Here is a 20923-nt window from a genome sequence, read left to right as displayed (position 1 = left end):
CTCAGGCACGATGTTCAGCATCAGGGTGCTACTACAGAAACTCCTGATTCTTTTGCAGGTTACTCTGTCTGTTGTTGTTGGTAAAACCATGATGATCCTGTTCCCCGACACCATGAAAAGATACATCCTAAAGCTGGGAGAAAAGAGCAGAATGAATCAGAACCCAAAGTTCAGCTACGAAAACTGGGGTCCGACTTTTTTCAGCTTCCAGTATTTGCTCTTTGTGCTGAAAGTGAAGTGGAGAAGGCTGGAGGACGAAGCCTACGAGGGACACCCTGCTCCCAACACACCGGTGGTGGCTCTAAATGGGGAGATCCGGCAGCTCTTGAGTTTCATGCAAGGTCAGTACGTCACCCTTGTACCGGTTTGGGGTTGTTAGAAGGATATATGAGGACAAGAGGCTGCCGAGGGGTCGGGGACAAGCAGTGCATTTCTGCCTTCAAATGAATGCTGTTACCTTGGGCTGCTGTGCCATGCACTCTCAGCTCTCTGCCTCTTGATCCCTTGAAGTAACCAGCTCATTGTCCCACATACAATATCCCTGCATGCCAGTGAGCTCATAGAGATCTTGCAAAAGCCTGTCCCTTCCTAGAAATCCTGAAAGCCAAGATAATTGTTTCTCTTCAGAAGATAAGACCCAGAATCAGAACCATATGCAGTGAGTCACGACCGTTGGCTGGCATTGCCTGCACATAAGGAAAGTCCCAGAAGCCAGGCTAAAGCCTAGAAAGCACAGGGTGTTTTTGCAGATTTAAAGGAGCTAGAAATTAAGCAGAAGTTGCTTTGTACTTTGTCCTCTGCCTCCCACTGAAATCTCTGTAGAGCGTGGAATTAATCATTAAGCTGCAGTCTCTGTCTCCATGGGAGGGATTAAATCCTTCTCCAACTCTGCTTTTCTAATTTATATGTGTATATATAAAGACAGACAGAGAAATAAAATAGAGTTGCAAGATAGAAATAGCAGTACATACACAGTCCCTACAGGAAGGCACCCTGTTTTTCAGCTTCTTTAAGATGCAAATCTATGCTAGCAGCAGCTTGTGAAGCTAAACTCAGCCAGAAGGAACATCTTGAACGCACTTGAGATAATCTAGCATGACCACAGACTAAAAATCCTGCAAGTTTTCTTAAACTGAACCCTGCAATGAACAGATGCTCGCAAATGTGGGTATGCATGTGCTAAGTTGTAAGCAACTGCATAGATACTTCTGCCCCAGGCTTGGGTAGCATTAGTTTGATAAATATATAAGCAAAGTTCTGTTTGGACAGGAAATTGCAGAAATACATTGAAAGCATGCAAGCCTGTGATGCATGACTGAGAGGGCTGCAGCTTTCACTCAGCTCAGCTACAAATGACACCACAAAAAAATGTCTGGAAGGTTCATTAAAAGAATTCATAATTTGTGCTTAGACATCCATCTCTGAATCAGTGTCCTTCAAGAAACTTTCCAGAATGATCACATGTAATACTTTTTAAAATTCCTTCACATGAAGGATGTCAAGGAGGCTGTGAGGTGCCACATCCTGTACATCCATTTTTGATCCCTAAGCCAAAATGCTGGTAGCTTGAGAAACGGTTCTTGTGATGATAACACAAGGGAAGACATCTGTCTATAGGGTGTCTACGTTCATACATATATACATGTCTATATATACACACATATATATATACATATATATATATACATATATGTCTACATTCTGCCTTTGCCAGGTGTTACACAGGAAAGGATGCTCCCTGGTTAAGCTCACTATTGGATGGAACCTGCACCAGTCAGGTTCAGCTTAAGGAAAAGCAAGCATCCTTATGCTTGTTTTGTAGAGAAACCTGGTGATACAGATGTTCTGCTATCAGTTTCAATGTCCTAGGAAGAAAGTTACGTGACAAGTGATTTAGTCACACAGGAAACACTGTGGCAGAGGCTCTACTCAGTATATTAATTTAGTTCTGTCCGTCCTTCCTCCCTCCATCGATGTAACCACAAAGTGTCCTACGATTTTCTTCCAGATAACCGACCTTTAATCCTCAATTTTGGAAGCTGCACCTGACCTTCATTTATGTTACACTTTGATGAGTTCAACAAACTTGTCAAAGATTTCAGCTCTGTAGCAGATTTCCTTATCATCTACGTTGAAGAAGCTCACGCAGTAGGTACAGTACAAATAATCACATCACCTACCAAAACTTTTGATATATAACATTCCCTTTAGGAAGAAAAGTAATTTAGCAGAGGAGGGAACTGCAAACAATCAAGAATCAAAGACGGTAACATTGAATCTAGGCAGCAATTTTTGCCCTTGATTCCCCAAGGACTTCACTCACACATCTGACTCGAGGCGCTGCCACTGAAGACGCTCATCTCTGTAAAGGAAAGCACACAGTTAAAGCTGTGCAAAACATCCTCCCGGTCTTAGTACAGCTCCTTTGGGGAAAAAATAAAGAGAATAGAGCATACACGTATTTATCTACACTGAGCTAAGACACTGGCAGAGATTTTTAGCCCATGATTGAGGTGGTTTTCTAAAACGTCACTTTTTTAACAACACGTTATTTACAGTAGTTGAGATGCAAACTCCAGTCATTAAAATGGTTTACATGTTTCTCCTTTCCTAGGAACTTGTATGCAAATGTGTATCTGAATATTTCCGAAGAAGGAGAATGTGCCTTCTACCCAGTGTATTTATCCCAGATTGGAATTGTTTTTTTTTTATAGGCTTAAATGGTGGAGTCAAGCTGAATGAATGGTGCTGTTGCTGAAACTGTGCTAAGTGAGCAGGGAGCAGCTAATATCATGACTTCTTATTTAAAAACCCCCTTCTCTGCAGCACTAATTTTGGCAAACTTTATCCAGGTGGGCTATAGCTCCCATACCTGGTATCCTTCTGGGCTTAGGTGGGAAAATTTCAGCTAAAACACACCTAGAGTTTCTGAATCCAGGACAAATGGGAATACTGTTTGTTCAGAGTAAAGAAGCTTGGGATCATTTATTTTCAAAGCTGTACCATTCTCACACTCTAAGAAGGACTTCTCATTTCATAGCAAATTTTGTTGTCAGCATTAAACTGCAATACATGACACAGTACATCTCTACCCCAACACCTGAACTGCATTGCTAAATACCTTTCTCATTTGCTTTAGATGGATGGGCCTTCAAAAACAATGCTGTTATTAAAAATCACAGAAGCCTTGAGGATCGAAAAACTGCAGCACAGTTCCTTCAGCAGAAGAATCCCTTATGTCCAGTGGTTTTAGACACAATGGAAAACCTGAGCAGTTCAAAATATGCGGCACTGCCAGAAAGACTGTATGTACTTCAAGCAGGGAATGTTATCTACAAGGTAAAAACCACCAACAATAACGAGCACAACATACTGAGATCCTCAACTGTTAAAATAAAAATGTCTTACATTCTATTCAGCAGTCAGTATTTCACTCTGTTTCATAGCTAGTCGTTTCACAATTCATTGTAACCATAGGGGAAAAAAAGGACTTGCAGCAAAACCAGTCTGGGCCTTCACAATGTACATATTTAATGTACACCTCAGTCCTGCTCAAATATTTATCTTGTGGCTTATTAGAAAACCTAGCTACATCTAAATGCAAGATCCAGGCACACTCCCCAGCTCCAGGAGCCAGACACGGGCCCTGTCCCAGTTACACAGCAGGGTGTGACTTGTGCACACACCATCTCCTGCACAACGGCTGCCAAGCAAAGGAAGCCCAAGCACAGCCACCCGCCGTTCTGATTTAAGCACTGAGCTATAAAGGCTTCTGCTCTGTGTGTTTGAGCTTCACTGTATAACTTATTGCCTTTGCAGGGAGGAGTGGGGCCTTGGAATTACCACCCCCAGGAAATACGCACCGTCCTGGAAAAACTGAAATAGAAAAAGAAGAGGACATCAGAGCAAAGACTATCTGGATGTAAAAGCTCAATGGATCAGTTTTCATAGACCTAAGAGTTAAAAACCCAAAATCTCAAGATACTAGAAACAACTAGAAAGAGAATAATGTACGTGCATTTGAAGACCACCTGTAACGTGGTTCATCATCCGTGTGTCTGGAGATGTTCAGGTCTGTCACAGCCACCTTAGCTGCTGTGCTTATGTCCATCTTCCTGCGCCATTGGAATCCACTGAGCTGTTATGACTGGATGCCAACACCCACATTCCTATGGTGCAGGACAAGCCTTAGGGGTGGTGCCATTTGCAAGAGCCAATTTCATGCAAAACAACTGATTTCACATTATTAAGTTTCTCTCTCTTGTATACACACCATTTTTCTAAACACTCAGTTTCACTCACTTCAGAAGGCTTCTGAATGAGACAATCTCTTGACATTTGTTTCTATAATATTTGTTATGACGGTCACAGCATAAAGCACAGACAGCTGTGACCTGATTTTATAAAATATTTTTAGAAGCAAAGGATTGGTCTCAATCATGGAAACAAATAAACAAACAAACCTTTCAGACCACCGTGGTTCTCGCTTGTTTTTTTCCTCCTGGTTATTTACAAGCACTAGTAGCTTCCATTCATCCTATTAAACAGTTTGAGTTGATGAGAAAATTTCCAATTTAAGAACTTCTGAAGAGCTTCTTTGACATTTAAGGTTTTCGCACCTTTTCTACTCAGAATGCAAGGGAAACATCTCACAGAAAAATGAGTTTTAATTCATGTATTAAGAAAGCGTGAGCTAAACACAGTTATTTAAATCAGTCTGGTTACATTCAAGTTTTTTTAACACTCCAGGTTATAAAATCTGTTACTACAATTAATGAGAGCACTGTGTTCAATATAATAAACTGATGGTTAACACGTACTACCTCTGTATCTTCAAAAACACTTTAATACTAGCTTGTAATAAATATTTCCTTTGACAGAGATATCAAAATATAAAACCAAAAAGATGAGGTACAAATTTAAGCCAGACTTAAGTGTCTTCTGCTGTGCCCTCTGCCATCACCCTGTGCACCGATACAAAGTGATCGAAGGCAGATTTGATGATGAATCGCAAATAAGTGGCCTGGAAATCAGGAAGCTGTAAAGAAAAAACACAACGTCAGCTCATTCCCAGTAGTAACGGAACTATCAAACTACTTGCAGAAGCATGTTACAAAGATAGAGATGTTTATTTCCTAAATGTCAGGTAAGTTCTTCTAGTACATGCAGCTTCAGAGCTTCTTCAGACAAGAGCAATTCCAAACAGCTGTCCCTTCCCACCCTTAATACTGCAGCCCTCAAGACAACAGCTGAGGGAGGACACACTGCCACTCTTCTGGAGAGAGCTCTGTCACTCACTTAGGAGCAGAATGCAGGTGCAATTTCACACCATAGTCAACAGAGAAGCAGCAGCGAAGGCAATGACATTCCACAACTGATAAATCCCTACATCTCATGTCAGCTTGGCAACGATCGCGTTTTCGTCATAGCTTACACCCAGCTTAGACATTCTATCCCATGAAGCACCATGGTGTATCCCGTGTATACTCACTGGAAACTCTTCCATTTGAAGCTGTCCTTCTGTGTGTTGCAAATCTAGAAAATACATTTTTTTTTTTCAGCAAATAATAAGGAACAGGGTGCAGTGCTGTGAAAAATGTCCACCAGAATAAGAGTCCATGAGAATGTAAGGACCGTGAACTGATACAACACACAGCAATTGTTCTTTACAAGGTGATTTAAGAGAACAAATACTTTCTGCAATATCCCAGTGTAAAAATACAACTCATTACACTGTTTTGTAGGACATCACCCAAGGGGCATTTAAAAGAATACATAACAAAGCAGGAAAAGGCACTCTATTATACTATATGAGTCTGGTTTCAATTTTTTAAATGAAAGAGTGTGCAAGTAATGCCTGTAACCCTTGTACAGCATTCTACATCTCCAAACAGCTCAGCAGCCTATCAGCGTTTGTAAAATGTACTTAAATGTCTATTAAATTAACTTCTAACAAAATAATCAAGCCTGATACAAACGCCCAACAAACACACATGGAGCTGAAAGGACTCACTGAAAAATTAAAAGTGCTTCAGTAACAATAAACAGGGTAGTTTCATCTGTACGGATCAACAGAACCTCCCTAAAATCTAAGCAGCATAATTTTATATGCTGCATTTTTAATCAAAGGCATAAAATTAAGACTTGACCTTACAAGAAAGCAAAAAATGCACTGTTACCCAGTACATTTGTTAACCATTAGCCATCTGAAAAGGCAGTTTTCAAGCTGAGAAAATGGCACTGCACAGCATGAGGCTACATGAGAGGAAGCCCGGCTATTTTCCAGCATCCATGTTTTCAGTGGATGTTTGAGGATACAGATGGGGAACTCCAAAAATGTGACACTGTTCAGCGAGAAGAGACAAATCCCTCCAGTCAGCACCAAAGTGTTTCAGGCAACTGTTGTCAAAACATAAATACCTGACTGCAAGGACTACCCCGCAGTATGATGTCACCAAGAACTTCTGCAAGGAAAGTGGGATTCCTGTGAAATACATCATAGAAAAGACTAACTGAAAATAACAAAAGAAATGTAGGGGACAAGGCTCTACCAAAGCATGACACTGTTCTGGGGCTGGAACCACTTCAGGCCCAGAACCTTACCTTTTTCAATGCACTCTTCAAAGTCTACTGGGTCTTTTGATACGCTTCTTTCAATCCTTAAGGTCCGCACTAAAATACATATGCATTTAAAATATCAACATAAACCCTGAGGCTCACCGATCTTTAAGTTTATTGCATGATGTTTCATCTACAAAGCATCTTACAATTAATTCCTGCTCTAACATAGGGCACAGGACTATGAGACAAACACCACGCTCACGTTTGAGGGCAGACAACCAATGACAAGTTGCCAGCTGATGGCCAAGCGCCCGTCCCCATGCTCTGACCTCAGGTCAGTCCTTTTGGTCTTTACTTTAAGAAGTAAAATTATAAAAGTCAATGCTCAGAATTAATCATTAAAACAGTAAGTATTGCAGTTCTGTCTATAAAATGGATCAGACATCACTGTGCTACAGAAGATAACCTTAAGGTGCTGCAATAATACAGTATGCAGGTGGGGCCGATTTTCCATCTTTTCTGAAACATCTACAGAAGCAAAACAGATGTGGAGGACAACTGTTTTGTTAAGCTGTATCTTTATTATTCAGGGGAGGTTCAGGTTGGGTGTCAGGAGATATTTCTTCTTAGGAAGAGCAGTGATGCTCAGCTGCCCAGGGAGCGGTGAGGGGTCACCCTCCATGAGGTGTTCCAGAGCCGTGGGGATGTGGCACTGAGGGACGTGGGCAAAGGGGGGGTGGGGATCTGAAAGGTTTTTTCCCGCCTTAATGGTTCTGTGATGTATTAGTGTGCTAAATGTGACTGTTCAATAATAAGACAGCGCTTTGAGGAGGTATAGCTGAGCAGACATGTGTGCCCTGAACGTGAGCCACTTGCTGCTCCAGGAGCCCTTACCCAGGTAGCACTGGATCGCCACTTTGCTGACGGTCACACGTTTGGGAAAGCCAATGATGAACTCCTGTGGGAACATCCCTGTTGTCGTCCAGAACGTTTCGGAACTTCTGTGGAGAGAACAGCACAAAACCACCCCTTGTGGCTCTTTGCTTACGGCCATCTTCCAAGAGATCTCCCCCCTCGAGAAACGGAACAAAGAACGGGAAAGCCTCTTTCTTTGGGGTGCTGTAACCCCAAATCGGGCTGCGTGACAGCGGGGCCGCAGAATTCAGGTCACAGAAGGGCGACACGAACACCGTACAGCGCTACCACGCACGGCTCACAGCGATGCGGCTCTCCGCGCCCGCAGGGGCCCGGCCGGCCGCAGCCCGCAGCCCTCACCCGTCCGCCACGTTTCCGGCCGGGTGCCGCGGATCGCTGGAGGTGGCCATGACGAGGGCAGCGCCCGCCGCGCTCAGGCACCAGTCGGCGGCCGGCATCCTCGCCAGGGAGCGGAGAAAAAGAAGGGAAACCCGAGGGCAGGGCCCCGCGCGGAGCCGCCGGCACAGTGCCACGGCGCGGCTCCGCCTCCCGCTCCCCGCTCCCCGCCCCCGGCGCGGCCCCGCCTCGCCCGCAGCCGCCGGCGCCGCGGGATGGGCGGCGGGAACGGGCGGTGCGGCCCGGGAGGGTGACGGCGCGTCGGGGCGGCCCCGCGGGGCAGGTGGGCGGGGGTCGGGATCCGCGGGAAGCGATCGCCCCCCGTGCCACTCGGCAGCCTCCGGGCACGGCGCGGAGCGGAGCCCCCGGCGCTCCTCCCGCAGCCTCCGGCTGCCTCCCGCTCGGCCCTGCCTCCCTTCTCCCCCCCCCCCTTTGCTCCCCGCCGTTCCCGGTGGCGGCCGGGCCCCGCACCTGCTCGCACTCGGGGCTCCCGGGATCGCCGCGAGGCCTTTCCCGAGCCTCCCCGGCAGCGCTTTGCCCACCTCCGGCTTCTTTTTTGCAGAACGGCACGAGGGGAATGTCGTACTGGCTCCGCTCGGAAAGCCACGCGGATGCCGGGCCGATCTACGTGCGTGAACGTGGGCAGCTGCACGTGGTGAGCCCGGCTGCGGGCGGCGTCCGGAACGCGCGGCCTCTCAGGCTGTTCTCCGGGGGGTTCTCTGTGGAGCTCTGTCTGAACGGGGAGGACGACAGGGCGAGGAGGCCGAGGACCGATCACTTCATCTTCACGTACACCAAGGAGGGCAACCTCCGCTACTCGGCCAAGTCCCTCTTCAGCCTGGTGTTGGGCTACATCTCCGACAACGTTGACCACGTCGACTCGCTGGTCGGTTTCCCAGAGCAGATTGCTGAAAAGCTCTTTTCAGCCGCAGAAGCAAGGCAGAAGTTCACAGAGCCTGTGACGGGACTGCGAGCTCTGCAGAAGTTCACTGAAGCGTACGGCAGCTTGGTGCTGTGCTCCCTGTGTTTGCGGAACAGGTACGTGCATTCCGTGACGCATCAGCATCTGCTGAGCTTTTTGCTGGCTTGCTTCAAGTTCTCTTATATTCTCTCAACCACAAATTTATTCTCCAGGGCCACATGGTGCCACCTAATTTTGAGCCTTGCTTTGTCTAACACTGCTTGCTTCCTTTTGTACCATTCCTTTCAAGTGCCTCCTTAGATACTTCATGGGATGTTTCTGTAGCTGCTGCTTATGAGCATTTCATAGTTATGTGACTGCGCACACCTTTGCAGACCATCTGGGTTTATTCACACAGAATCACAGAATGGCCACAGAATGGCCAGGGTTGGAAGGGACCTCAAGCATCATCAATCTCCAACCCCCCCTGCCACATGCAGGGCCACCAACCTCCCCATTTGATACCAGACCAGGCTGCCCAGGCCCCATCCAACCTGGCCTTGAACACCTCCAGGGATGGGGCGTCCACAACCTCTCTGGGCAGCTGTCAGCACCTCACCACTCTCTCTGTAAAGAACTTCCCCCTGACATCCAACCTAAATCTTCCCTTTCTCAGCTTCAAACCATTTCCCCTTGTCCTGCAGTTATCAACCCTTTCAAAGAGTTCATTCCCCTCCTGTCTGTAGGCTCCCTTTAGGTACTGAAAGGCTGCAGTGAGGTCACCCGCAGCCTTCTTTTCTCCATGCTGAACAAGCCCAGCTCCCTCAGCCTGTCTTTGTAGTGGAGGTGCTCCCGTCCCCTGATCATCTTTGTGGCCCTCCTGGATCCTCTCCAATCCTGTTTCATTTTCTAGCTCATTTCATTTTCAGCAGAAGATGCAATTTTGTAGTGAGGTACAGCCTTTGTAGTCGGGCAGGCTTTACCTTAGTGATAATTGTGATTCTGTCCCCATACTCAACATACTTTAATGGTGTTCTGATTAGAATACAGCACCGTTTTTTCCACCTTGTCAATGTCCCCAGTTTCTTTTACTACTAGAGTGTCTCAAGAAGCTTAAAACTGGACATGCTTTTAAAGCTTTGCTCCTACTGAAGTCTTGGATAGTGATATAACGAGTCTGCCTTCTATCTTTGCATTTTAAAAAAGGGTGGTTTATTCAGTTTAAAATCAAAGGACAGGCACATTTATCTGAAGTGCCAAGGGTGCTTTAAGCACAGCAGGAAAGTTTGAGCAGAGGTCAATTACCTTGTTTTATCCCTTCAACGGAACTCCCTCTTTATTTTTAGTGCAGGTACTTTTTACGAGCTTCATTCAGAAATGGAATTACCTCTGGCATATTTTACCATTACAAAAAGATCAGTTAAATATAAAATCCTTGAAATCCAGAAAGTAAGACACTAAGACATTTTTTATGAGTCTTATTTCTAAGAGCCCACTCTTAGTAAGCCCTCTAGCTTGTATTACCTATCAAGAACTGTCTTGCATTCTAACTGCACGTGCTGCCTCCCACCTAGCTGAGTTGTGTGGCAAAGGGATTTGGTGGAGTGCTCTAACATGGATACCAGCACAGAGAAAATGCTCTTACTTGCATCGGCAAAAAGGTTTCAGGGATCATAGTTAGCACCCCTGATTTCACCACTCAAAATGTTATCCTCAGGGATTGCCTTGACATGGGGGCTATGAGGTAAATACAGGAGATATTAATGAATTGAGGGATTATCTTGCCATAAATGCAGGAGAGATGGGGTAACTCATATTGCTATGTATTCGTGCATGCCATTCTTCAGTGCATTCCCATCTCTAAATCTGCTGAATAGTTCCAGCGCAGATGCTTGCGTGGCTGCAGAGTGAATCACATCAGGGAACCAACACAGCTAAAAAAAACCCAAAACTCACTGTGTAAGTGCTGCCTGGGGTGTAGCCACAACTCTGGTTGGAGGCAGCCCTGTGGGTGTCACGATGGAGTCCAGCTAGTGAACTGCTTTACTTCTTTAGTGAAGTACTTTGTGTATGAAAAAAATAGCATTTTTATCATTTGGCAAGCCATTCTGATGCATCTGGAACAGATTTTATACCTGTTGGTTTGTCTATACACTTTCTGGATGCTAAGGAAGAGCAGTTTGTGAAGTTGATTTAAGGTAATCTATGTTATCCTGAAATTATATGGTAATGATCTGTAAATAAGCCTCTAATAACGATGCTTACAAGTTGAAGTCTTAATCGTTAGTCTGGGACATTGTCAAAGAAAGTGTGATATTAGTTGAAGGAGAAGGCTGGGAGCTCAAGTGTGTTGTAAGCAGAATGCAGTGTTCAAAGGTAGTTTCAGCAGCTGACTAACTTCTGTCAACTTCTACACAGATGTGTGAGAAATAACTGCATTGTGCTTGCATTTGAGAACCCAGGACCCTTGTTGTTCCTCAACAGTGATAGCTTTTTTGTTCTTACAGATACCTGGTTATCTCTGAAAAGCTGGAAGAAATCAAGTCTTTCCGGGAGCTGACGTGTTTGGATCTTTCCTGTTGTAAACTTGGAGATGAACATGAACTTTTGGAACACCTCACTAAAGAGGCTCTGTCCAGGTATTAATTGCTTGACATGTATCAAGAAATGACATTTGCTTTTGCTACTACTAAACAGTGCCAAGTATCAGGCTGTGACTCTAAAGGAAAGTTTCACAGGCAGCAGCACTTGAGTCTGAAGATTTGGGTTGTTGATAAAACCTGCACGTGAGGTAAACAAAATACAGAATTTAATGCACACAAAGCACATGATCCAAAGGGGACACTGAATCTCAGAGGTCCTACCAATGTGCAAGTTAAGTGACTGCTCATGTTTAAATCAACTTCTTGTAAATTTCAGTTGTCAGCTAAAATAAATGCACCTTGTGCATTTGGAACAGCTTCACACAGTTATTTCCTTCTTTAAAGGGAGAACTTTAATCAGCCAAATTTTTAACCAGTGTGCCAGATGGAGAATCCTGCAAGCACTAAACCTAATATTTCATTAATTGACAGTTTAGTATCAAACAGTATTGCAGAACTTATTTTCTAAAGATTAGAAAGTAGAAGACTTGGGAAATCAGAAGGCAGAAAAGCCACTGATGAAGGATATTGTATTAGTGTAAAAACTTCAGTGTATTTAGAGGCAAGATTTTATCTTGAAGTGCTCTGAAGAATGTTCTAAGGCTGTGGTTTTCCCTGAGTTGATCTGTGGTAATACCACATTGTTCACTTAAACATCATGACTATCTCCCTTAACAAATCTGTCCTCTTCCATTTCAGCAAGCACTTTTCTTTTCACAGTCTCGAGTGGAGATTGGCAGCCCTAATTTAAATAACTCCAATTAACAAACAACCTTCTTGTCTCTAGTAGTAAATACTCATGCTGTAGGGCTGGCTTGTTGCTGGAGCTCTGGGAGTAGCTGGTCAAGTGCTTCTATTGAGCTAGCAGAAGGAATGCGGCAATATTTGTTTCCCCCACCAACGCATGCTTCTTTCTTACTATTTTAATTATTATTAAGTTTTGATCATCTACTGAAGAGCTTTCCACATAGACTTTAAGACAATTGGTGAAACTGTCTAAATAACATGACTATAAACTGTATTTATTGTACTTCTCCTCTCAGTGTGAAACAACTCCTCCTGAAAGACAACGCTCTGTCAGACACGGGCCTTCGCAGAATGACGGCACCAGTACGAGTACTGAAAAAGGGACTTCAGAACCTTCTGGTGTTAGACTTGTCCTGTAAGTGCTTTGTGGTGTGGTAGTAGTAGCAAAACGTGTCTGATTTGGCAAAGAATTTCTGCTTAGTATTGATGGAATACATATAATTTAGCAATTCCCACAGGCCAAGTACCCAACCCCAGATTTCAGCAGTAACATTCCACGTGAGGTCATACCTCTAAGTGCAGCCATTTGCCACTTCACATGCTTAAAGATATTTACGTTAAGTAGTATTGTAAAACCTGTCTTTTGATTATTAGAGGGAAAATACCAGATTTGACTCAGTTTCCAAATAACAAGAAAAAAAAGGCCAAGAATGCTCAAATATTAGTTTTTGAACAAGTAGCTTCTTGGTGTTCTGACCATAACTCTCCACCTACTGCAACTTAACTAATTAACCTTACAGGTAACCCTAGAATCACAGATGTGGGAATTGGATACCTTCTTTGTTTCAAGAAGTTGAACTGTTTGGACATTTCTGGGACAGGCCTCAAGGTGAGAGAGCTTAATTTATTGGACAGGTGCAATCAAATGCTCCCCCCCTCTGACTGCTTTATTTCCTTATTCACTAGGATGTGAATGCTGTTGTTAAGCGGATGCAAACGCAGATGGGCTTAGTTCAATCAAAAGTGCCTCTGAAAGAATTTGATCATAGTAACTGCAAAACAGAGGGATGGGCAGAACAGGTATGGAGCTTTAAATCTATCTTACTCCGTGGAAATTGTCCTAACTTAATACCTGTGGGATATTAAATCACTGAATAGAATATTGCAAGGGATAGAGTAGTTCTTGGTGATATTTCCATGAACATTACAGCGACTCCTTCAAATCTTATTTCAGACAGTTCTGCAGTGGGAGCAGGCAGTTATGGAGGCCACGAAGCCACAAGAAGACTTGAGTTCCAGAACAGCAGCTCAGCGCTTCTGTACGTAACTGCATAGAGACCACATCATTTAATCGTTGTCTATGAGCACTCAGTATTCCAGGTTGGCTTAGCCAGAATAATTTGCAACATAAGTGTGTATTTTACAGCATAATCCTAATTTTCCCTAAATCTAAACTTTTATTTTCCCCCTCTCTAGATGGCAAGACACACAGAATAGAGGAAGTGGTCAAACGTAAGTTGGTGGAAGCAGAAACAAAAGTATCTGGAAACTTACAGTTTTATAAGGAAGACGTTCAAAATTGCCATTTACCTTTGAAAAAGGATGTTGCAGGCAGCCATGAATTAAAGAACAATAAAAAGAGAGCTTTGGCAGAACAAGAGAGAGAAAGGACTTCTAAACAGAAACATCTGTGCCTCACCGTGGAGGACTGGGATTTGTTAAATACCTACTGAGTCAGAAAGAACAGGGTCTTTTGTTTGTTGTTTTCTTGCTGATGACAGAGTTTAGATACATCCAAAGGCAGTAACAAAGGAGAGCAGTATTGTTACATCTGGTTGTTGTGATAGGCTTGTGGGTTAACCTATGCTTGGGGAGGAAGGGGCAGGGTCAATGAAGAGAATGGTGATTCTACTGTATATTTTCAATACATAATTTTTTTCAAATAAAGTTTTTAGTGTCATCCTTAACTCATTTTTCTGACACAGACGTTCACAAAATGCTGCTCCAATTCCTTCACCCCTCTTGTTACCTTAGGGTCAGAAGACTAATCAACCTAGCTGAAATAAAGGTGCACTATGCATGTTAAGTGCAGCGGGCCTTTAATAGTGCTGGTAGTACAGAAAGCTCAGCCTGTAAGCATGAAGCTGTGCTTGACAGCTCTGACAAAGGGAGGAAGCAAACAGGATAAGCACAGGCCGCAGGGGAGGGAACAAAGCAGAGACAGTAACCCCCCTTGGTTATGTAGTTACTGCAGAAATCCAAACAGAAGTCCCCTGTATCCCTCCTTTTAATCCTCAGAATCATTTTGCATTAGTGTGCACAAAGGCAGGAGTAGAGCTGTAGAGCTGTAACGCTACAGGTTTGTCACAGAAACACACAGGAATCAAATCAAAACTGAGTAAAATACACAGTGGCTGTGAACTGAGCCTGAGAGCTTCCTTGTGTTCTTTAAGGCTGAGAACTTAAACAGGTTTCCTCTACTGGTGCTTAGTTAGAGGATCTCTTACACAGCCTTTATCAGAGTAAGTGACAAAAGCAGCACATCATTGGAAATGGTAAAGATGCAGAGAAAGGGAACTTTGCCTCTAGAGTGCAGAGAGATGAGAGAAGAGCCTTTCTCACTTTGCTCCATTAGTGCTGAAGTTTCTTCAAAAAAGGACTGCAAACAAACAAGCATACTTATATTCAGGCCCTACATTTTTTCCCAGAAACTCAAAACTATTTATAGCGTCCACTGAAGACATCAGCCCTCATCTGAGGCAAATAACAGCACAAACAGTGACTTAGCAGAACAGCTTGACAGGCTGTGATGCTCAGGCCCAGCGCTGCTCCTGCAGCTGCAGTTTGGTGCATCAGCCAGCACGGATTATTTTTGCTTTGCTAGACCTTCCACAATTACCATCTGCTACTGTCACCATGAAGAGATGCCCACCTCTCAGAACTGTGTGCACCGCCTCACCTCAGTCAAGCAGCTGGGAGCTAGGGCTCTGACACACCAAATAGGCACGTTGTGACTTGGCATGGAGAGCCTGTCAGGTCACAGGAACAATAAAACAATACAGTATAGCCTCACTTTTCAAAAGAGGTGTTTTAAAGCACTGTGCTTGTGTTCTCCATCCCTGATAAAATTAGCCCTTTCCTTAGCTCTGCGTGCTGACTGGCAGACTTCCCCTTTTCAACACACCCTTGTGCACATTTTATCCAAGAATGACTCAAGCACGCTTACTGCTGTCCTCAACATCTCACTTTAGAGCTCTAAGGCACAGATCCACCACCAAAGAGGGGAGCTGCTGCACCAACTGACAAACATGCACTGGGAAATCCAGCAGCGCCACGTGGGCCAGCCTGACCAGCATCCTCCTCCCAACCACAGTGACTACAAGAAGCCAGGATTTACCAACCCCAAATCAGCCTTGTTGCAATGTTAGATGCCAGTGATTTTTCTAGCAAAAATGTGCAGCTCTCTTTTTTTTTTTTGACAGGATGGTAGCCTGAATGTGAGAAACATTTACCTAAGATACTTCCAACCACTCTTTGAGCTGCAGCACTGAGCAAACTGCAGTGATGTTGTACCAACACAGAGAAAGCAAGCCAGCCGTCCTACGTGGCATGGAAACGGACAGGTTATTAAACATGGCTCTAAACATCTCCACAGTACCATTGTGCTGAGTTCTGCCGTTTCATTCTAGGTAAAAGCATGAGTCAGAACACAGTGCAGCTATTTTTAAAGGATCTTTCAGAGCTATGGCTGTATCCCAGCTACAAATTAGAACAAACATTCACTATTTATACAAGTCATGGAGAGATGCCGAGTTACAGATCACAGGACAGAGAAGAAATGAGTGAACCGGGATTTATTTTTGAAGATCTATGAGCTGGCATGCAGGAAGAATAGTGCCCAGTGGTTTTTTGGGGCCTGGAACACTAGATCTGGGATTGATGTTTCAGATACAGGCAAGGTTTTCAAAAGAAGAGAGAAAGACCACAGCTTTCTTACATTTCAATGACACATCTGTACCTACGTGTCGTGGGTGCTGTGAAGGCAGCTGGCTGGTCCTGCAGCACTGGCAGAGGAGCAAACTGAGCAGATCCCATGTCATCCCATGGCCTGGCAGCAGCTCTTGGTTTTCCTCTGCTCGCAGCTCCAAGGATGCAACAGACTTCGTTTCCCTCCTTTTTTACTTTCTAACTGCTCTACAACACATCTCAGTCCAACAGCTGCTCATTAAGCACCAAGCTGCCACTCTGCACCCTCAGAGTCCCAGGAGGTGCTCAGGAGAACCCACGGAGGTGTCCCACAGCTGATGCCCGGCCTGCAGCACCGGGATGCCAGCAGCACAGCACCCATCTCTGCTGCAGGCCTTTTGGAGCTGCTCACCTGGGCCTGCCTGTGCCAGAATTTCCAGGGTGGTGGCACAGCAGGAAGTGACAGTGCAGGAAGCACCTCGCCATGTCAAACACTTCTTGGTGCCCAGACCTCACGGCCTGCAGAGGTACTCATCCGACCAGCTCACGCAGTGCTGCACACCATCCCGACACAGTGCCCTGGGCACACAGGAGCAGTACTTGTAGTGAACAGGGCTGCAGCTCCACCACGCTGGGCCGCAGGGAGGGCAGGCAGCCACTGCGGGGACAAGAAACCAGGAAGAAAAATGCTGCTGCACTCACAGGCACCTTCTCCCTTACACCATTTAACTCCACAGCTGCTACTGAGGAGCCACCAGGGATGACCCTGAGTCTATGAATCGACCAGAAAGACACTGCGATGACCTCTGTGGCAGAGATGGCATCCTGGGAGCAATGACCAGCTGCGATTTGTTTGTTTAGCAAGCCACCCTAGAGAAAGGTGCTGTCTGAGGTTCAAAATCTCAGGGGTGATTTAGGAACAAACCTGCTACTCGAGTTTGAGCGGAGCTGGATTTAAATCACAGAGGTGCACACTCAGTCCCCCTCGGTCTTACAGACAAACTTATCTCCTGACCAAAGATCAGTTTTGAATAATTGGTGCTGCCTACAGATCCACATTGAGATGAAATTGCTTGGTGCTCAGCAAGTCACAAAGATGGAATGACTTTTGGGGCTGGGAACAAATAATCAAAAAATCATCTAGGTTGAAAAAGGCCTTAAAGATTACCAAGTCATGTCAACCTGATAAGTCCCACCACTACACCATGTGCCTTAAGCATCACAGCCACAGAATCATAGTGCCATTTAGACTGGAAAAGCCTTTTGAAGCATGGAGTCTCTCCCCTCTCAACTGCCTCCAGCCTTTGGCCACAGATGTGAAGAAGCCCACGCGTTTTGTCTCTATTTTGTGTTTCAGAGAACACCAGCCTCCAGACTTTTCCAGGAGCACCAGTGAGCACCAACCCCAGAAAACCTCTTCAAGCTATCAGCAGATCTTTCACTAAGCACAGCCCAAAGGCAGACTTACAGCTCCCCATCTCATCGGAGCAGTCTCCACAGTCGTTCATCCCATTACACCTCTGGTCAGCATAGACCCAGTGCTCAGGGTTACCGCAGTGGAAAACCAGGTATGCCGGCAGGCTGCGGGGCAGGTCACCTGCAAGGGCAGAGGCTGAGCTCCTGCAGGTACAGATGTACCTGTCGGAACAGGGACAGGCAGCACCAAAGCGCTTCACGAATGGCCCCGTAGGTGAGGCAGATCTTTGGAGATCAATAGGAAGACCAGTATGGGAGGATCATAACAGAACAGCTCACCACAGAGTTTCTCCTGCTCATCCTCTCCATTTCTACAGTCGGCAGTTCCATCACAGACCTGGCTGGCTGGGATGCAGGTCACTCTGTCATTGCACAAGAAGCCTGTCCAGTTATGGGTGGCTACACAGGGGCGGTTCACTGAAAGGAAAGCAAGAAATACTATCTTCTGACACTGCCATGTTCACTGGTATGGGGAACAACCCCCATAGCAACAGGCCTCCTTCACTGTGCTAATAATGACTCTTGGGGACCAACCCGGTGCACGTAGCTGCAGTCCCAGTGCGATTGCCAGGCCCACGATGGCTGCTATGGCAGCCACGAGCAGCAGCACAACGCAGGCCCGTCTCGGTGGGCAGCACAGGTGGGCACAGCATGGCCGGCAGCAGCCTGTTGGGAGGCAAAGGTGGGAGGCAACAAGCTTTGATCTAAAAGCCAGGATTTCTTAGCTGTACCTCATGTACTTAATTGCTATGTGTTGTACGAGTGTAAGACACACCATTTGCTCAACTGCAAAGGGATTCAAAGAAGCAGTAACCATCCCCCACATCAAACACAAGTAAGAATCAAAGGCAGAACACTGCAGCTTAAAAGGCAAGTGGTAGACACAGACATGCTGCAGTTCACAGGACAATACCTTTGACCAGTAGGCAGAATGGCTGCAAATAGGCACGAGTATAAATTAATGGTAGTGAGGAAATGCTGTTGCAAGCCAATCTGCAGACTTATTATCAACTGCATGTGATCTCACTTTCTTCTTAAATAAAATTTGCTGAAGCCTAGCTATTAAAACATATAGAAAGCCTGTAGAAATTCCATAATGAGCCTCTTTCGTAAAAGGTAAGAATACATATCATGATGCTATACATAAGTCTGCCACCTCCAGGCCAGCAAAAAGCATCTTAAGTCTATTAATTTTATAGTCAAGATGTTTAACTACAGAGGGCTGGGGAAAAGAAAAAACACAACAATCTCAACACACCATAAATACTTCCTGCATTTTACATTACAGAGATAGGCTCCACTGATTTAGAATTCAATAACAAAAATGTTAAGCTCGGCATTTTGTTACCTTGTTCTTCAGAGGACTTGGCTGAATCAAAAGTAGTTACATCACCATTTCTCTAGAAGTGAAAGAATAAAACACCATTTCCAGACGTAGCACGTGAGCACACCATGGTTGCTTTTCTGGTTCTGGTACCATTTCATCCAGGAATGGACAAGGATAAGTACTGATATACATATTTTACATACAAACAAAAGTTGGCTTAGTGGAAACACAGCCTGCATTTGGTTCACAGAGCAATCAGATTGCTTTTCAGATTTCAGTAACCCATTAGCACAACAAACACTGAGGCAAGTCCAGCACTTGATGCCAGTAAAGCTGTACCAATACCCTTTCATATCAAATTAGGTGAAGTAGACAGGACTGGAAAACTTAGAAGCCACTGATAGAGAGATCAGACAAACAACATTATCAAGAACACGTGAATTTTAGAGAACACAAGATGTTCATGAAGAGGCCCGTACCTGGGGGTGAGTTTTGTTCATTCCTCCTGGAGCTACAGCCTTCAGAGCAGCTCAGAGGATCACAGAAAGCTTTCTGCACCCTAAAATGCAGCCATGTTACCAACATATACGGTCTCTAACATAAGCAACGTTACCAGGACACAAAAAGCAACAGAGGGAGGGAAGCAAGAAGCACTGTGCTGCCCAGGCATGTGGACAGGAGGACAGGGCTGGCAGGCTGAGCCCCTTCTCTGGTTGGAAGCAGGGCTTCTTTTGCTTCTCCCTCCTCCCAGCTTCACCTTGGCTTCATGACAGGGTATGAGGCAAACGGGAACTTCCCATGCTGACAACCCCACTGCTGTCCTGCCATGTGGAAGATGAATGCCCACCACCCAGCTGACACAGCTTGCACTCACCTTAATGCCAGCCAGGTACTGAAGAGAATGAACTGAAAGCCTGAGGAAATGGAGTCGGATCACCCTCACCCAAAACACCTTTCCCCAGCTCCTTCCCAAACCAGGGCTATAACCCACTAGTGTTGTAGTAACATAACCCCAGGCTGCTGCAAGAGCAGGACAGGATATACCCATAGGCTTTGGGGGTTGGACTCGATGATCTCAGGAGGTCCCTTCCAACCCCTACAGTTCTGTGATTCTGTGATTCTGTGAACCATTAACTTTGCAGTTTTAAGGACAAAATAGCATCGGTTCATGTCCCACTTGCTGACAGAAGAATTCGCTCCTGCATTGGAGACTCAAGCACTCTGAATTATTGCCACCCTGGAAGCAACATGCCTCCCCCATCCTCAGCCCAAGCACTCAAAGAACTACTTTACCATGACTTGGGAGAAATTGGCAGCTGTTATTACCTAAAAGCTGGCACCAAGACAGTCTCACTAAATTAACTGATTCAAAACAACAAATGATGCCTGACACAGCAACAATTGTTGCTACTTCCTTCTGCATCCCCAAACACACAAATTATTCCTGACTGAGTTATTACATGTTTCCTGACAACACCTGCCAACCCCATACACACCCACTCAGAGAACTTCCAAAATCAAACACAACCTTGTGGACCTCTTCCTCCAACGTGGCAACGCTCACTTGTCCCAGTTTCTCACAGGAAAGTATCACTGCTAAACTCCGTGCCAGGAAGCTCTCCTGTTCAGAGGGGATTCTGAGTACACCAGGCCTGCAACTCTAGGCACCCACACCATGGAACAATACTAGATAAAAGGTTAAAAGTGCTATCAAATTCCAGATCTGCTTCTCTCTACGGAGAAAGTTCAAATTCCCAATCATCACTATAGAATGAATATTTTAAGCCTTAAAATAGCTTTTTAGGTGATAATGAGCTTGGTTGGAGTCACACGTAACAACCAGACCAACCAGGCTTCCCATGCACACCCCACAAAACAATCTGTAATGAAAATGTTGAAGACATGGAGTAAACCAGCTTTCAGAGGGAAATGCCTGTGAGACCAGACACCCACCATGACCTATTTCCTACACGAAGGTTATCAAGCTCAGCT

General features: G+C 45.1%; 4 protein-coding genes across 4 annotated transcripts; 2 read left to right on the top strand and 2 right to left on the bottom strand.

Annotated features, from left to right (window-relative positions):
• Positions 1-10: 10 nt before the first annotated feature.
• DIO1 (iodothyronine deiodinase 1) lies at positions 11-3885 on the top strand (the record flags this gene model as incomplete). The annotated part of the gene is made up of 4 exons (XM_079536037.1): positions 11-341; positions 2009-2152; positions 3140-3339; positions 3820-3885. 4 exons carry the CDS (start codon positions 11-13, stop codon positions 3883-3885), a joined length of 741 nt encoding a protein of 246 aa, XP_079392163.1.
• A 1045-nt stretch (positions 3886-4930) lies between these two features.
• On the bottom strand, positions 4931-7934 carry IFT25 (intraflagellar transport 25; the record flags this gene model as incomplete). Its single annotated transcript, XM_079536047.1, has 5 exons — positions 4931-5038; positions 5492-5535; positions 6604-6672; positions 7456-7562; positions 7837-7934. 5 exons carry the CDS (start codon positions 7932-7934, stop codon positions 4931-4933), a joined length of 426 nt encoding a protein of 141 aa, XP_079392173.1.
• A 102-nt stretch (positions 7935-8036) lies between these two features.
• LRRC42 (leucine rich repeat containing 42) lies at positions 8037-13895 on the top strand (the record flags this gene model as incomplete). Its single annotated transcript, XM_079535174.1, has 8 exons — positions 8037-8155; positions 8435-8910; positions 11281-11412; positions 12459-12577; positions 12963-13051; positions 13129-13242; positions 13397-13481; positions 13639-13895. The coding sequence occupies exons 2-8, from the start codon at positions 8450-8452 to the stop codon at positions 13893-13895; spliced, it is 1257 nt and encodes a 418-aa protein (XP_079391300.1). The 5' UTR covers positions 8037-8155; positions 8435-8449.
• A 2745-nt stretch (positions 13896-16640) lies between these two features.
• On the bottom strand, positions 16641-19431 carry LDLRAD1 (low density lipoprotein receptor class A domain containing 1; the record flags this gene model as incomplete). Its single annotated transcript, XM_079536156.1, has 6 exons — positions 16641-16786; positions 17597-17725; positions 17884-18021; positions 18139-18270; positions 18953-19004; positions 19411-19431. 6 exons carry the CDS (start codon positions 19429-19431, stop codon positions 16641-16643), a joined length of 618 nt encoding a protein of 205 aa, XP_079392282.1.
• Positions 19432-20923: the final 1492 nt, after the last annotated feature.

This window comes from Tetrao urogallus, assembly GCF_951394365.1.
Source record: "Tetrao urogallus genome assembly, chromosome: 5".
Classification (NCBI taxonomy): Eukaryota; Metazoa; Chordata; class Aves; order Galliformes; family Phasianidae; genus Tetrao; species Tetrao urogallus.
This window is presented reverse-complemented; position numbering and strand designations above follow the sequence as displayed.